General features: G+C 48.9%; 5 protein-coding genes across 5 annotated transcripts; 3 read left to right on the top strand and 2 right to left on the bottom strand.

Moving 5' to 3' along the window:
• The first annotated feature begins 4,144 nt into the window (after positions 1-4,144).
• B0J16DRAFT_93759 (uncharacterized protein) lies at positions 4,145-6,534 on the top strand. The gene is made up of 2 exons (XM_046134707.1): positions 4,145-4,579; positions 4,977-6,534. Exons 1-2 carry the CDS (start codon positions 4,313-4,315, stop codon positions 6,336-6,338), a joined length of 1,629 nt encoding a protein of 542 aa, XP_045984331.1. The 5' UTR covers positions 4,145-4,312; the 3' UTR covers positions 6,339-6,534.
• Positions 6,535-6,928: 394 nt separating this feature from the next.
• On the bottom strand, positions 6,929-8,316 carry B0J16DRAFT_337126 (protein AF-9). The gene is made up of 2 exons (XM_046127315.1): positions 7,976-8,316; positions 6,929-7,925 (listed from the first exon to the last, which is right to left on the bottom strand). Exons 1-2 carry the CDS (start codon positions 8,211-8,213, stop codon positions 7,357-7,359), a joined length of 807 nt encoding a protein of 268 aa, XP_045984330.1. The 5' UTR covers positions 8,214-8,316; the 3' UTR covers positions 6,929-7,356.
• A 141-nt stretch (positions 8,317-8,457) lies between these two features.
• On the top strand, positions 8,458-9,619 carry B0J16DRAFT_93730 (uncharacterized protein). Its single transcript, XM_046134706.1, has 2 exons — positions 8,458-8,749; positions 8,811-9,619. Exons 1-2 carry the CDS (start codon positions 8,646-8,648, stop codon positions 9,574-9,576), a joined length of 870 nt encoding a protein of 289 aa, XP_045984329.1. The 5' UTR covers positions 8,458-8,645; the 3' UTR covers positions 9,577-9,619.
• B0J16DRAFT_93726 (SYF2 splicing factor-domain-containing protein) lies at positions 9,620-10,599 on the bottom strand. The gene has a single exon (XM_046134705.1). It carries the CDS (start codon positions 10,479-10,481, stop codon positions 9,663-9,665), a length of 819 nt encoding a protein of 272 aa, XP_045984328.1. The 5' UTR covers positions 10,482-10,599; the 3' UTR covers positions 9,620-9,662.
• A 1,846-nt stretch (positions 10,600-12,445) lies between these two features.
• Positions 12,446-13,897, top strand: B0J16DRAFT_382295 (uncharacterized protein; the record flags this gene model as incomplete). Its single annotated transcript, XM_046131227.1, has 1 exon — positions 12,446-13,897. The coding sequence occupies one exon, from the start codon at positions 12,446-12,448 to the stop codon at positions 13,895-13,897; it is 1,452 nt and encodes a 483-aa protein (XP_045984327.1).
• Between the last annotated feature and the right edge of the window lie 720 nt (positions 13,898-14,617).

Raw genomic sequence — 14,617 nt, 5'->3', positions numbered from 1 at the left:
GGTTCTTGTTGGCATCCGCCTCTCCACACCGGGACAAGACCATCTACAGTACAACCAAGGTTAAGTACGATCGATCAAGCAGGGAAGTGGATTTGGCCGGCAGCACAACTGAGACCCAATAATCGAATGCCGAATAGAGAAGAAAAAGCAATAACAAGACAAAATAAATTAAGAATCAGCAAGAAAACCCCGCGAGAGAGACACGGCACGAAGAAGGGAATAGAATAGAAACTAAAGGGAAAAAAACAAAGGGTCTTTTGGTCGCCAGCGGCGGTGCAAGTGGGCGCTCGCCCACCGTCGAGGTAACTAAACAGCCTTGGTGTCGCCTAAAAAAAAAGAGCCCAGGCCTTGGAGGTCGACGATCCAATCATCCAATTCGATCTGATGGTGACGCACAGGTTTTTAGGGCCCCTCCATTCTGAACCGGACCCGGACTAGAGTGAGCGCCAATGCCAGTCATCTTCTCTGGCAGCAACCATGACCACCTTCTTCAGGCCAATTACTGCTCGCCATTCCACCAGAGCCAAGCCATTGATTCAGTCCCTTTCGCACCGCCTGCATCTTTCTTCTGCATCTGCGCATGCACCTGCACCTGACGAGAGGGGGAAAGTCTAAGCCCAGGGGACCTTGTGAGGGGACTTCGTGGCGCCGCATGGCCCATCTTTCTCTCCTCCAGACTAACTCACAGTAGACACTTGCGATATTTCAACGCCGAGGTTTTCGATGAGGCCTGCCAGTATCAATGAATGAATGAATGCATGGCATAGCATGACCGCACATTTGACTCGACTCGATCAACAACGCCTGGACCATTCTATGATCTATCCCTGCAATTCAGGGCTGTCATGGCTACGGTAGCGGCCAAACAAGGAACACCCGTCCAGATACTGTCCATTTTAGTCAAAATGGGATCGTACTCTTTCTCAACCCCAGCCGTACAAGACCACGATGTACGCTCTAGTCACAGTGCACGGTACAGAGCAGGTCCAGCACTCCAGGTCCCTTGCACCCTGACCCTGGCTGCTCGTGAATAGAAGCAGTGAAACCCTGGACTTCCATTCGTACAAGCACTGACAGCAGCGCTGACAAGGCCTTCGAACAGCACAGAACAAATGGAGAATTCCCAGCAGCGTGGCATATCAACAACTTCGCTGAGCCGCCGCCACAGATGACTATGACTCAAAATATGCTGTTCAGGCCTCCGTCTTCGCAACTCGTAGTTACTGGCTCATGCCCCTGAACGGTTTTGGGGCTCAAGCCGCACGAGATCATCCAGCTTGTCGGTCTCGCCGGCGTATGATGTCACCCAAGCCGGCGGTGATGCATTCTCACCCCAGATTATGAGCTGTCGTTGGCGGTTAAGAAATTGTTTCAAGACACCGCTGGCGACGATCACGGGACCCTGGGCATGCAGAATGACTGCATTCCTCTCCTTCTGCTGTGTTTCTTCTCAGCCGTGTCGCGAATGAGCGTCTGTCTCCGAGCGCAATGCCGGGCTACTGGGATCATCCAGCGTGGAGTCTACTAGCGCATACCCTAAGGGATCGCCCAACGTTTCAATCCACGCTGCTTAACTTGCACGTGGAGATCAAACATGTTCATTGCTTGAGCTCTGATCCTATCACAGGCTTTAAAGAAACGAGTCTCGCCAAGATGCAGACAGAGACCTCAAAGCGCTGCAGAAAAGCTTTGCAACTGAACCTCGTGACGCCCGACCGCAAGTGTTTTAACGCAAAGACGGGATGATTCTGATTCAGTATGCTGCCGTGTTTCAATTTAGGCATCCAATGATCTCAACCATCTACAAATACGGAGGGAACGCATCGGAGATTATTTTGAATGTGGAGGTTGGGGTCGCACAAAGGCCTCAGCTTGTGAAACCCCAAGGATGCAATACCGGCTATCTCAGTTCCTGAGTTACAGCACCTCCATAGTAAGTGCCATTTTGAGCTGGTTGACAACCAATATACATCCTGGTCAGCTGTCAGGTGGTGAGATTTATCGTCTCACCAAGCTGGTGCCTTACATGTCCGTTTAGAGACGAGCTGTTGTGGTCTGCTAATTCGACAAGATAGTGCGGGGAGCGGAGAAGGAACTCTTCTCGAAGTGGGAAAGAAGGTAACATGAGAGACATTCAGACATGTTCTTCAGCCACTCATGACAGTTACAAGGACCAATTACTCTGATCAGGATCACGATCTTGATGACAGTCACAGATTCGAAGACATGCGACGCACAAAAAGGCAAAGATAAGCATCTCACCAACTGGGGCAAACATTAAATGATACGGAACCCTTCATTTTGGCGAAGAGGAATGCTTGGTTGGAGGTTTGAGACAGATTCGACAGATTCGTTTCGAGAATTTCCAAGCTGCTTTTAGCTTGCGAGCATCCATCGCGGGGTAAGGTTTGTTTGCTGCTTGTACAGCATTGCGCATGATCAGATCACGCATACAGCCTACAGACAGTAATGGTCCTTGATGGCTATTCATCTCTCAGCATGCATTGCAGATGCAAATGCACTCCATGTCACTCCTTTCTACCACTTCCGGCCCTACCCGGTCTTTCTCTTATCGGACACTGGCTGTTTGTGGGAAGTGCTTGCATGGAGATCAAAGTGCGAGATAAAGTGAGGAGATGTCGGCGTCAAGGTCGGTGACCGGCCGGAGAAGCCCGGGATGAGCCGTTGGTCCGTGGCTTCGCTTGAAGAAACAGGATGCAACGGATGAACGCTTTAGGCGATACCCTAAGGCACAGTATTACCAGAAGGAGACATCTCTGAGCTTTATAAGGTTCTTGGGCCAGGTAAAATGCTCTCTTCCCCAGAAAATATGGATGAAATCGAACCACCTGATGCAGAAGTCATTCCACGAGGCAATGGCGCTCTGGCTTTATCAGAATCCAGGGTGCAATCATCTGATACTGATGACGTCTCTTTGAGGGAAGGATGCGAGGAAGGGAAAATTCTTTGCTGCACGTTCGCATCAAGAACACGGGGTTGCAGGGAACTTTGGAGCGTCACGAATTATACAAAGTTGGCGCATCTGCACGTTTCTCATGATGGTCGTGTAAATTCGACCCAAGCCAACCCAACCTGCCAGTTTGATGCTGCATCCCCGCATAACGCATTGCGTCTCTGGGGTCTAGACTGAAACGTCGTCTCGCTTTATGAGTTATATTGTTATGTATTAACACTATAATCTTCTTTATTCGCATTACATCGTACACTGAAATTCATCTCGGAGATCACGCGACTTCCCCGGCATTGATTTTGTCATTGTGGACCTTGTACTCAGTCGATCAATTCTCTACCTCCGGACTTCGGGCACGGGGATACGGACGAGTCTTGTCCTCTCTGATTCACAGGCCAGACAGCTCAGACCATCTGAAACCTTCGACCTACAGTAGTCTCGAATGCTCCTGCATTAACAACTCACAACCTATGCTACGCATATAGACTCCCTCCATTAATATCGCATCTACACCATATGCACCAAAGGTTGGATCTCACCGCCAGAATATTTTTATAAACAAGACCCCGGCCACCTACATATTTTCAGCACAACTAAACTGCCTGATTTATTGCACATTTTCGCTCACTCTTCATCGCCGGTCCATAATAGAATCCCGGGTTGAAACGGTCCATGTTTTTCTCCCACAGCCGATTAACGAACCAACCAGATTGCGCTCAATTCTCGGTTGTTTTCCCTTCGCGCTTCAGCTCCTCCAGGACCAGGCTCAGGCGTCTCAGAGCCTTTTTTACAGTGGTGTTGTTCTCGTTACCCACTAAATCCCTCCCTTGGACGCCAGTCAAATTCGCTGTTTTAAGCCCTGAGAGGGAAAAAATTGTTGCAGTGCTGGTCCGAGCTCCCCACTTCCGACCTCAGTTCTCCCAATCATCCTTGAGCTGTTTGGCCGGGGAATCTTGTAGCGTCATCCCCACGATCCGCACTCTTGGGAAATCCTATCCTACCTAAATCAGCCGTCTTGATTCTTTTTCTCCTCTCTTACCATCATCACCAAATTTCCTCTAATCCTGTTACGTCGTCCATTGTCGAGCCCGTCACTCTCGACAATTCCTCCCACGCGTACCTACTTCTCTTAATCACCTATCGACGTCGACACCTTCCGACCGACGACACCCGAGACTTTCCTACATTCGCTCGCTCACTCGTTTTTTTCGCCTCCGAGCTCCGACAAGCACGCGCCTCATTTCGAGCTCCCGCCCGCTTCGAGCTTTCGTCATAGCCGCCGATTTCAACGGCACCTTTTTGCTTCCTCCATGACCGTGAGAAGGTGAACGCCATTTCAACATGGCCTTCAACTTTAACTGGTCGCCGCTAACAGCGGATGCCGACTTCTATGCTCGAGCGCGCGACCTTTTGACAAAGGCTCTCAATAAGAGTCCGAAGCCGCCCATCATCGTCGATGATATTCTGGTCAGCGAGTTCAATCTCGGAACTGTTCCTCCTGATCTGGAAATTCTGGAAATTGGTGACCTTGCAGAGGATCGATTCCGGGGCATCTTCAAAATGACTTATTCTGGTGATGCTTTCCTGACACTCAAAACGAGAGTTCAAGTACGTTCATACCCTTTACAATTGCTTTGCAATACACCTCCACAGCCAACCTGAACCTTCCCTCGTCACATATTCCTTTTTGAAGTTTTCCGAAGCTCCAGAGGGAATTACAACATTGTCCCTATGTCTTGGCGGTTCGCAGTGCGGAGATCGTGACGCGAATGTCTATCCCACAACCCCCAAGCTCCCATCACATCAACAACTTCCTATCTACTTTCCCCTCGAGTTCGACATGCGCGTTGAAACATTGCATTATACCGATGCAACATCGTTTGATTAGGACAATGCATTTATAACCCCTCTTACCCCCTGCTATAACCTATTTACGTCTTTGGCGCCCGCACCTATGATTTCATTCATGCAATCCTCTTAGCGCAACCACTAACAGTCAACCCAGGCAAATCCCTTGAACACATACCTCTACTCTAAACCGACATTCACATCTCCTCAACCATTAGCTGCCGCTTCTGGACTGACCATTCCACTCTCGATCACATTGTCGGATTTCAAGCTCTCGGCGTTTATCATCCTTGTCTTTTCGAAGCAAAAAGGTCTTACCCTCGTCTTCCGAAATGACCCACTCGAATCCCTCAAGGTATCCTCTACCTTCGACTCGATACAATTCGTACGCGACTATTTGCAACGAACCATTGAGCAACAATTGCGGAACTTGATGATGGATGAGCTGCCAGCAATCATTCACAGACTATCTCTTCAGTTATGGTGTCCTGACCAAGCGAACAAGGGCACCGAAACTCCTACAGAAACAGAAGATGAGGCAGGCGTAGACCCTCTGGCTAGTCCACCATTGGATCCAGTAGACGCCAATGGAAACCTTCTGGACCCTAATGCTATTTCTGAACTTACATTGAACGGGAGCGGCGAAGTTCAGTCACTCTTCTCTCAGAAGAATTTGTTGCGACTTGCCGCCTTGACTGACTCACACCGCACGTTATCCCTCTTCACTCCTGGCATTCGTGATGTCGTCTTCCGGGCGTGGACAGGCTATGGCGATCGATCGGAAACATCAACGCCTCTAGCTTCGACACCTAGTCTTACCAAGACAATGTCGTTCCATGCAGGCAATTCGACAACATACACCTTTTCGGATACTGCAAGCAATGCCCACGGACAACTACCGTCTCGCCCCTCGCTTGTCAGTATGAATTCTGGAACGAATGGACGAGCTCTCGGGGCCGGACGATCACGAGCAGGACGAAAGAAGAAGACACGCGTAGTAAACCTGAGACGCACCAAGTCTGAAACAGCTACTCCTGAGGAAGGAAGTGAAGCCTCAGATACAGCATCTCTCGACAACCCTCTATCCGACCCTATCGTTGAGGAGTCCATTCCTGAAGAAACCGAATCGTCTATCATCGCCGAGGCGGCCACCCCTAGTAAGGTTCGCTTCAGAAACGGGGAAGAGGCAGGTCGTCCTCCTGTTATGGCCAACCTACAAAATGCTCAACAAGTTGGTTCTCCGCTCAAGCAGGCGGTTCAATCCCCTGAGCGCCAAGAATATACATCTATCGCCGCTGCCACTTCTGGATTTAAAACCGAGAAGGGCAAGCCTCCGGGCATGGAAAACCAAAGCGTTAGCTCGGAGAATTCTTCCGTCATCCTTGAACAGGCGTGGATCATGAAGATGGCTGGCGAGATTGCCAAGCGCGTTTACGACGAGAAGAACAGACAACGCAGCCCCTGGGACGAGGAGCGTGAAGACGCCCCACCACCAGCATACGAGGCTGCTACTCGATAACAGTACACTGTTAAGTCAGTCATAAATCTTGGTATCACCTTAGAAGCTAAGGGCACATCCGCCTTTCGCCTAATGGTATACTATTACAGATCGCCCAAAGTAGGGCATACAAAGCCATCCCACTCGCTCAAATCTCATCCTTTTCATTCTTTTTAAATGGCGCTGGAGTTTGGAAAGCTTTCGGCCATGGATACGGCCTGAACAAGTCTATTTTTTTATGTTATGATTTTCCCGGCGTTACAAGAAGCAGGTATGAAGGAAAAATGGTGTGCCCGGTTGTGGTTACGGTATGCATGTTTCGGAGCGCTGGTTCTGTCGTTCAGCCATCTATTTCTACGTCACGACACAGCTGTCTGTTTGAAGTGGTCGATAGACCCCAGGAGGGTGACTCATGACAATGTCAAAGGAGTCTTTATCAATGTTTTATAAAAAGGTTGGCGAGACAGACCGGGTAAGGACGATCAAGTGGATCGTCGCGATATCTGCTAGGTATCATGGAAATAGGCTTGAAGGAATAGGCTATCATGGGTTTGCGGAGCGCCCTCATAGTACTCTAGAGAAAACTCCAATTCAAAATGATGAACAAGATACATGTGCCATTTTAAAAATGATTTGTTCTGATCATCCATTCGTAAGCAACTATGTGCCTTTTATCTAGCGTCGGCTAGCTATTAGGAGGATTGCCCTAGACAATATGCCTTCATATTCTTGACCAAAAAAGACTGATCATTTCGGCCATACTTTCACAACTTGACTCATCTTTCTTGGCTCAGCGCTTCTCTGCGTGTTTGTTACTAAAACAGAGCCAATACGATTCAAATCGTTGATCTGTGCCGAGTAGTGGTTTTTAAATAACCAATAAGGCATCATAGCATGTCGTATACCGTACTCGAGACACAAGAATGCCCTTTGCATCCTGATAAGTGTTGATAGTTGATGCTCTGAAGCGCGCGCCGCGCTTGATAGATGAAACTCATCTTTTTTGTTTAGGGTTTTTGGGCTTTACTTGGCCAGCATTCTATGACTTGGCAGCGGCAGCGGCAGCCTGGTTTTCTCCCTTGAGCTTAGCAAGCAGTTCCTCTTTGGCTTTAAGCTCAGCGAGGATCTTCTTAGCCATATCCTCAGCTTGCGCCTGTGCCTCTGATAGCTTGCGTATTTCAGCTGCCTCCGTCTCAAGACTGAATGGCTGTCCAGGTCGATTATGGGCTGGTATCATTGCCGAATGTTCCCAAACTTCGTTGTTATCCGTCGGGAAAGGTGGTGGTGCGCGTGTTTTGCCCTTGCCCTTACCGCCGCTGGGCTTCCATCCTTTGGGTACGGCGCCTTGGGTGAGGAGGTTGTAGAAGACTTCGTAGGGTTCGTTGAAGAGCTGTTCTTCGTAAGACCAGGACCGGATCTCTCCGTTAGAAGCGATCATAGCTTGCTTCTCTTCTTCGTTCCGGCCGTAGGGATGTAGACGGAGGTAATGGTACAAGGTTTGGGGCTTCTCCCCCGAATCGTTAACATAATAGAGCTTGATCGTGATGTCAAACTCTCCCCAGCCCGTTTCTTCGACTATGAAAGGCTTTCCAGGTTCACCCTCCACCACTATTTTTTGTCAGCATCAGTTTGCGCAAAGGTGGGCAGCGGTCGCATACTTCGCACATAGTTCGGGATAGATTCGTGAAGCTTGAATTGCACTCGACGCAGCCAGTATGTGATATCCGTGTCATCAAGACCTTTCACGAAAACCTGCCAGGAATGCGTGTGGTTATCAGGTATTCCCGCCGGTCGTGGATTCGTCTCGGAGAATGGATTCGCTGTACTTCCTACGATAAAAGGTCGGCGAACCTGCGTAAGTTTCACGCGTTTCCCTAATTGATTTTGAGGCGCCATTTCGTTTAGGTGGATGTTTTCGCTGTTCGGGCTGGATGATGCATCGGCGCATGTAGATCAGAATGATATCGATGGTGCGGTTGGAAAGTGTGATGGTTGAAGATCCAAGTAGAAACATCTATAGTCAGCCTCGTAGACCAAATGTTTTGCGCCCCAGTGGCGCGACCAATAATCGCAGCGCAGCCACAAATACATGCAGCCTTGACAGGTACCGATGATGATTTCATTGATTTTGCTCTCCCATCGGAAGCTTCAATGCCACGCCGGTACTTGTACTGGATACTCAATTATCACGTCACAACTTTCATTCCTTAATCTTCCTTTTCTGAAGAGCTATTCATCGAGAGTGATTTGTCTCAATTGCACCAACATCGCTAAAGAGACTCTGAAGCTCCAAGCTCTCTAGTATCGCACCACTTTTATACCACCACCATGTCAGCTTCAAAGAAGCTTGTTGTTTGCGGAGGAACAGGTTTTCTGGGCTCGCGTATTTGCAAATATGCTGTAGCTCGGGGTTGGGATGTGACATCTATCAGGTAAGGCTTACAAAGACATCAATGCCTACAAGACAAGAACAGGAACTCATACATTGTACAGCCGTTCGGGTGACCCTCGATGGGACACTATCAGTGCTTCTCCTTCACCTCCACCTTGGGCGCACAAAGTGAGCTGGGAGCGTGGTGACATCCTTCGCCCAGCTACATATGCACCGCTACTCAACGGTGCCGATTTCGTTGTTCACAGCATGGGTATCCTTCTGGAGGCTGATTACAAGGGGGCTATTTCTGGCAAGGAATCACCCATTGCTGGTCTTCAAAAAGCATTTGCCCCCGTCAAGGATCGTGGCGTGGACCCTCTAGCTAAAGGACAAGGCGAGGATATTAACCCCCCAAACCCTAAGGATCAGTTCACATACGAGATTATGAACCGCGACAGCGCAGTCACACTGGCCAAGCACGCCGTTGCAGCCAAGGTTAACTCTTTCTGCTATATCTCTGCTGCAGCTGGCGCTCCCGTTCTTCCTCAGCGCTACATCACAACCAAGCGAGAAGCTGAAATCACCATTGCCAACAAGTTCCCAGAACTTAGAAGCCTCTTCGTCCGTCCTTCTTTCTTGTTCGATAGCTCACGCCCAATTACAATGCCCCTGGCTGCCATGGTAGGCGTTGGCACTGCCTTCAATGGCTTGACAGGCAACTACTTCAAGAACTTCATTGGCGCCGCCGGTGTCAAGCCCTTAAAGGTTGAGAATGTCGCTGAGGCGGTTGTTGAGGCACTGAGCGACGAGAGTGTCAAGGGAGCTATTGAGGTGCCGCAGATTGAGGAGCTCGCAAGCAAGGCCTGGAGAAAAACTATGTTGTAGATGGTTCTGATGATTATGTATTGAAAGCAAAACGCTAGACTGAATAATACCCGAATGAACCCAATATGTAAACGATGTTTCCCTTTCTAAATCATTGTTCCTCGTTCGAAGCTGTCCCTGATCTCCGCGGTGTATTTGTTGTAGAATCTGGACAGCTTTTGGTTGAACTGTTTGTTCTTCTCGTTGATGTATGTGACGTCGCCATCGTCTCCGTTTTGTGCCATTCTTTCCTTTCTCTTCTTTAGTCGTTGTTCCTCTGCTCTCTGAAGGTCTGCCACCAAGCGGTCGACGGCTGCCTTGTCTGGTTTGTTCTGGGCGAACGTCGTGGAATCGGCAGTTGAGTAGAAAGAACCATCTTTGTCCACCGCGATCAGCTCGCCATCCTCGGTCTCGACGATATCCAGCCCGCCGGATGCTGCTGCCTTCTCGATCATAGCCTGCTTATCCTTCTCGTATTGATCCATGTTCATGTCGATGTTCTTGAGCTGTCGCTTGTATATCTTATTCGCTTCTTGTGTATGGTCGGCGAAGGCGTTGTTGTCGCGACGGGCCGACTTCTTCTTGAGCCGCTTATCCCATTTCTCGCTCTCATCGACGGTCCAGTCCCATGCGCGCTTTCGCTCGAAATCGCCGCCAGATTCTTCGACATCTGCCTTGAGGAGTTTGTGAGACGCGATCGCGTGCTTGCGATGTATGGCGGTGAGTTGGCTGGGGTCTGTTGCTAATCTCTGCGATTCAAGGGTCGCCTCTTGTAGGTTTTTCTCTGATGACGTCTTGGCTCGAGCCTGAAGTGCCTTGAAACGAGCCATACGGTCTTGTGCTTTTGATGCATTATCAGCGGTGGTCTGTTGGGTCTCGTCCGTCTTTTCGACGGGGGAATCCTTCGTTGGTGAACCTGGAGCCATGATGTGTTGTGTTGTTGTTTGGGCTTGCTGGTTTGGTTGAAGGAGTAAAGTGGTGGGCCGAGTCTAAGAGACTGTGGTTTGTGGGGGGATTTTATTTGTGGGTCTGGAGAGAGAAAAGAAGATTGTAGGGACTGGCTTGAGGGAACCAGGGACAGAGACTTCTTTATATAGCCCAGGAAAATTGAAGGTTCATTGCCCGAGTAGCCATTTTTCAAGCTTTTTGCTTGTAATGAAAGAGTTTATTGTTATCAAACCCAAAAAAGGGAGAAAGATTCTAAGAGATAAAATTATTTGGCTTTCTTATGCTAGCTTAGATGATGACTTAGGCTACTTTATATTGGCAGCCTGAACCTGACAAAACAACTTTTCTGTTACCTACCTGTTACGCTTACATAGGCTATTGGGCGACCCATGGAATATTTCTAACATTTGGATGGATGACAGTACTGTTTTATTCTTCACTAACTTCTGCTTATATTCACTGCTTTCAATAGAGTAGCAGCTTGCCTGTGACTCGGAATTCAAGATGCCAGGTGTCAAGGTTGTACTTCTGGGTAGTTTTTCTACTGTAACAGATCCGTACACGAGATCCGCAAAGGCCTACTCAACAAAACAACACATTTGAATTGTATATCGTGACTTATACAGTGTTTACATCACAATGCGTACCAGAAAAAAAGCATCCTTCTTCCAAGCTGTTGGCAGTCAACCTCTTCAGCATCACCACGAGAACAGCACAACAAGATGGCGTCAGTCAGAACAACAGCCCTCCTTGGTCAAGACAATGTCCAACCGTCGACAGGTTGCCGATAGGGGGGTTTTGAGTTCGTGAAGTACGATGGAGAGATTTGGTGTTGATTCATAGTGCTTAGTTGTTGTGCGTTTATTGAACAGAATTTTGTTGGTCTTATTTGACCTCCAATAGGTGACTTGAATAGAGAAGACAACCGAGGCCTACCATTCCTTAATTCTCGAGAAATAGGAATTCGGCCACAGTAGCTACCTAATTGAGGACGCTTCCTAGAGTAGTGCATGGATATTTTGATAGCCTAGGTGGAATAGCAGGGAATATAATACAGATGCAGTGCTAGTCCTGACCAGGGCTAGTGCTTCTTGGTGTAAGTCTCAATGAAGGCTTTTACGAAGAGGTTCTGATAGTGTATGCGCAGGAACTGCCCCTCGAACTAAAGGCAACTGCTACAAAGGACATGGAAGTCAATCTCTAGCCTGGAGGTAAGATCAAGCTGCTGGTTGAAAAATAAAGAGACCGCCACTGTATTGCGGCAGAAACCATGATATTAGACCACTTGAACATGGGATGTCTGAGAGTAAGATAGATAAGAGATAATCTACAGAGTGCCAGGAGCTTCAGTTGTCTCTATTCAGTGAGGTCCATATGCGAAAAGAATATAGCACTTCTCTCGACGCAAGAGCAGTGAAGTTCATATGTAGCCACTTGTTTAGATCCAGACTGCCAGCTCCTGACGCCAAGGTTTAACGATTTGATAGTGATTGGTTTTTTCGCCCTGACAGACTCGGCTACTTGCCTCAGGCTGCTATTCAATACCTAAGAATGGATGGTTGAGACTATTTATTGGCTTGATCCGGTTGACTGGCTGCTGCCCCGATTGAAGTGCGGAGAGCGGCCCACTTCCATGGATTATCTCCCGCTTTTTAGAGGCAGGACTAGGGCGAGCACCTGCCTGAAAGATCACTCACTCGTTCAACAAACTGTCCATAATGAATTGTTAGTTGCAGGGGTCCATCTCACTTTGCGGGGGAAGGTGATTACGTAGCAGCATCCTGTCCCTTGTTCTCTTTCTTTGATAACAAAAAAAAAACAATCCTTCTTCTGTATTCACATTTCTTCAAGTCGCGTCTCAGCGCTTGTCGTCCTTCTGGGCTGCATCATCTCCAACATCGTCCATCACAGTCACATTCACTACTGCAGTGCGTTCGCTAAGATGGATCTCAGGAAGAACCCTCGCTTTCATAAAGCAGTTTCCAAAATGCTCAGCCAGGCCAAATCTCCCAAAATGTTTCGCTTTAAAGTCGACAGGGAGGGATCAGAGTATTACGTTGTCAACAAGTGGTCGACGCCGCCAAAACCCCCACCAGAACACGAATACTTCCAGATCAACGACCTTTTGCTTGATCTTGACGATGTCTCTAGCCAGCATGTTCGGCCGGTTACAGAAGAGGATGATGCACAGGCGCTTAAAGTGTGGTCCCGAAATCCGAAGAAGAAGGACATTCGAAGCGATCTCTACCAGCTACAGCAGACGTTGTATGAGACGCGGTCAAAAACATTTGAAGCATACTCAAACCCTTTGAGTTCCTGGCGACTCGGGATCTACGACGTCTTCTCCGCGGCTCTCCAGGCTCCCCCACCAAATGCTCCACTGATGGTCCAGCAAGGATCCATTCGATCTGCGACTACCGAGACACGACCCAGCCTGCTCCACCAACTATGCTCGCAGAACGGCATTGAGGAACAAGCATTGAAGGACGATTCAGTGCTTCTAGAGCGATTTCAGTCGCGAATAAATATGTTCAGATCCGACCAAATGGCTCAGGTTTCTGTGAATCAACTCTCAGAGGCGTTAGGAAGACAGGACTCGCTCGAAGGCCTTCGCAGGCTGATATCACAATACTTATCGCGTGACCCTAGCGGCATCGCTTTTCATCCGACACCTAACACTCAACAAGGATCGCAACCAGATCTCTCTTTGACTATCCGGAATTCGTGCGAGCGTTTTTGGCAACAAAACGTTCAAGAGATCCCACGTGACCTCTTAACGTTTCTAGGCAATCTTAGTGAAAGATTATCAGCGAGGGAAGAGCATCTAAGCGGGGCCTTGTGTGGCCTTGGACTGAAGCTCTCGGCGGAAGTGTGCAATCCCGTGATTTCCACTAAATACTTTAATATGGGTTCCGAGATCGATCACTGGAGATCTAGCGACCAAGGTCTAACAGACATCCTTTACCTATTGAGGACGTACTTGCGCCATTTCATCTCAAAACTTGAATCTCACGATCTAAGTGGGAAAAGCCGGACACGTCTTTTGGAGCTACTAATTGGCTCAGAATACGCAGCGACTCAGACTATTCGATCGGTTATCCTCGAATATCTGCAGGATGAACATCGAAAGGATATGTTGCCAACAGCTTCAAACGCATATGCAGCCTACGTAGTCCTGCTCGGTCACTTGGGAGCGGCCGCTGCGCTCCAGCACGAAATGCAGTTATGTGGCGCTGGAGAAATTGAAGGATTAAGAGGCGATATGGACTTGCCAGATTCAGGACACCAGCCAGATGTAGTCGTTGCCGAGGCGTTCCAGGCTGCAGTAGACCTCTTGGCTGTGCCTCCAAACCAAGCTGCAGATTCGGCAAGTCTCAATTTCGCTACTGGATAATGCTAGATCTGAAGAATACAAGATAACAGTTGGATGGGAACTTCCGTCCAGAGTCGGAACGTTCAAGCTCCATGATGATGGATGGATGGATGGGATCCGGCTTGTGCCTCACGGCTTGTGCCTCAGTAGGAGTGTTGATAATATGCACCGATGACTCGTTGTGGTGAGACGGAGGCAGGGGAAGAAGAAATGTAGGCCAATGAGGGATAGTGGTGGAACCACGACAATGGATGACTACTGATACCGAGCTGACGGGTCGGTTCAATATGCTTATTATCAGCCCATGACGGCCCCGCCTGAAACAAATTCGTCTTGAAGATATCGGGGAACGTCTGGGTGACGATCGTCTTTGACCTTAATCTGGGTAGATCAGAAACCTAGGGGGCTTCAGAGAGGTGGATGCCAACCCGTTCAGCCCTGCAAGCTGGTCGATTTGAGTTTATTCTACCTTGAGTGTCTAAGCTGAAATGCAAGCCCGTATGGCGATTGGAGATTTCCTCATTCTGACTTCCCTAGCTGCGTTCGGATCCCTGGTCTGCGCGAATCATGATCAGCATGGGCTGGGCTAGCAACGCCCGCTGGTGGCACCAGTAGGTTGGGCGCACCCGTCGTCTCACCACGATTGACCAGCTGGCCACCAGGAACGCCAGATTTCTGAGCGTTGACTGGTGTTTCGAGTTCAAGGTCTTCTCTTTATCCGCTGTAGGTGCGGTCCTTGAC

Source organism: Fusarium flagelliforme, assembly GCF_020744385.1.
Source record: "Fusarium flagelliforme strain FIESC 12 MPI-CAGE-AA-0113 chromosome Unknown B0J16scaffold_3, whole genome shotgun sequence".
In the NCBI taxonomy this organism is placed as follows: domain Eukaryota; kingdom Fungi; phylum Ascomycota; class Sordariomycetes; order Hypocreales; family Nectriaceae; genus Fusarium; species Fusarium flagelliforme.
The sequence above is the reverse complement of the archived record's forward strand: the minus strand, read 5'-3'. Positions and strand labels throughout refer to the sequence as shown.

Coding starts and splice junctions, on each gene's coding strand:
- B0J16DRAFT_337126 (XM_046127315.1), bottom strand. CDS start 8,213: ATGGCGCCTCAAAATCAATTAGGGAAACGCGTGAAACTTACGCAGGTT. Junction 7,926..7,975: donor TATCCCGAACTATGTGCGAA/GTATGCGACCGC, acceptor GACAAAAAATAG/TGGTGGAGGGTGAACCTGGA.
- B0J16DRAFT_93759 (XM_046134707.1), top strand. CDS start 4,313: ATGGCCTTCAACTTTAACTGGTCGCCGCTAACAGCGGATGCCGACTTC. Junction 4,580..4,976: donor CACTCAAAACGAGAGTTCAA/GTACGTTCATAC, acceptor CAGTCAACCCAG/GCAAATCCCTTGAACACATA.
- B0J16DRAFT_93726 (XM_046134705.1), bottom strand. CDS start 10,481: ATGGCTCCAGGTTCACCAACGAAGGATTCCCCCGTCGAAAAGACGGAC.
- B0J16DRAFT_93730 (XM_046134706.1), top strand. CDS start 8,646: ATGTCAGCTTCAAAGAAGCTTGTTGTTTGCGGAGGAACAGGTTTTCTG. Junction 8,750..8,810: donor TGGGATGTGACATCTATCAG/GTAAGGCTTACA, acceptor TACATTGTACAG/CCGTTCGGGTGACCCTCGAT.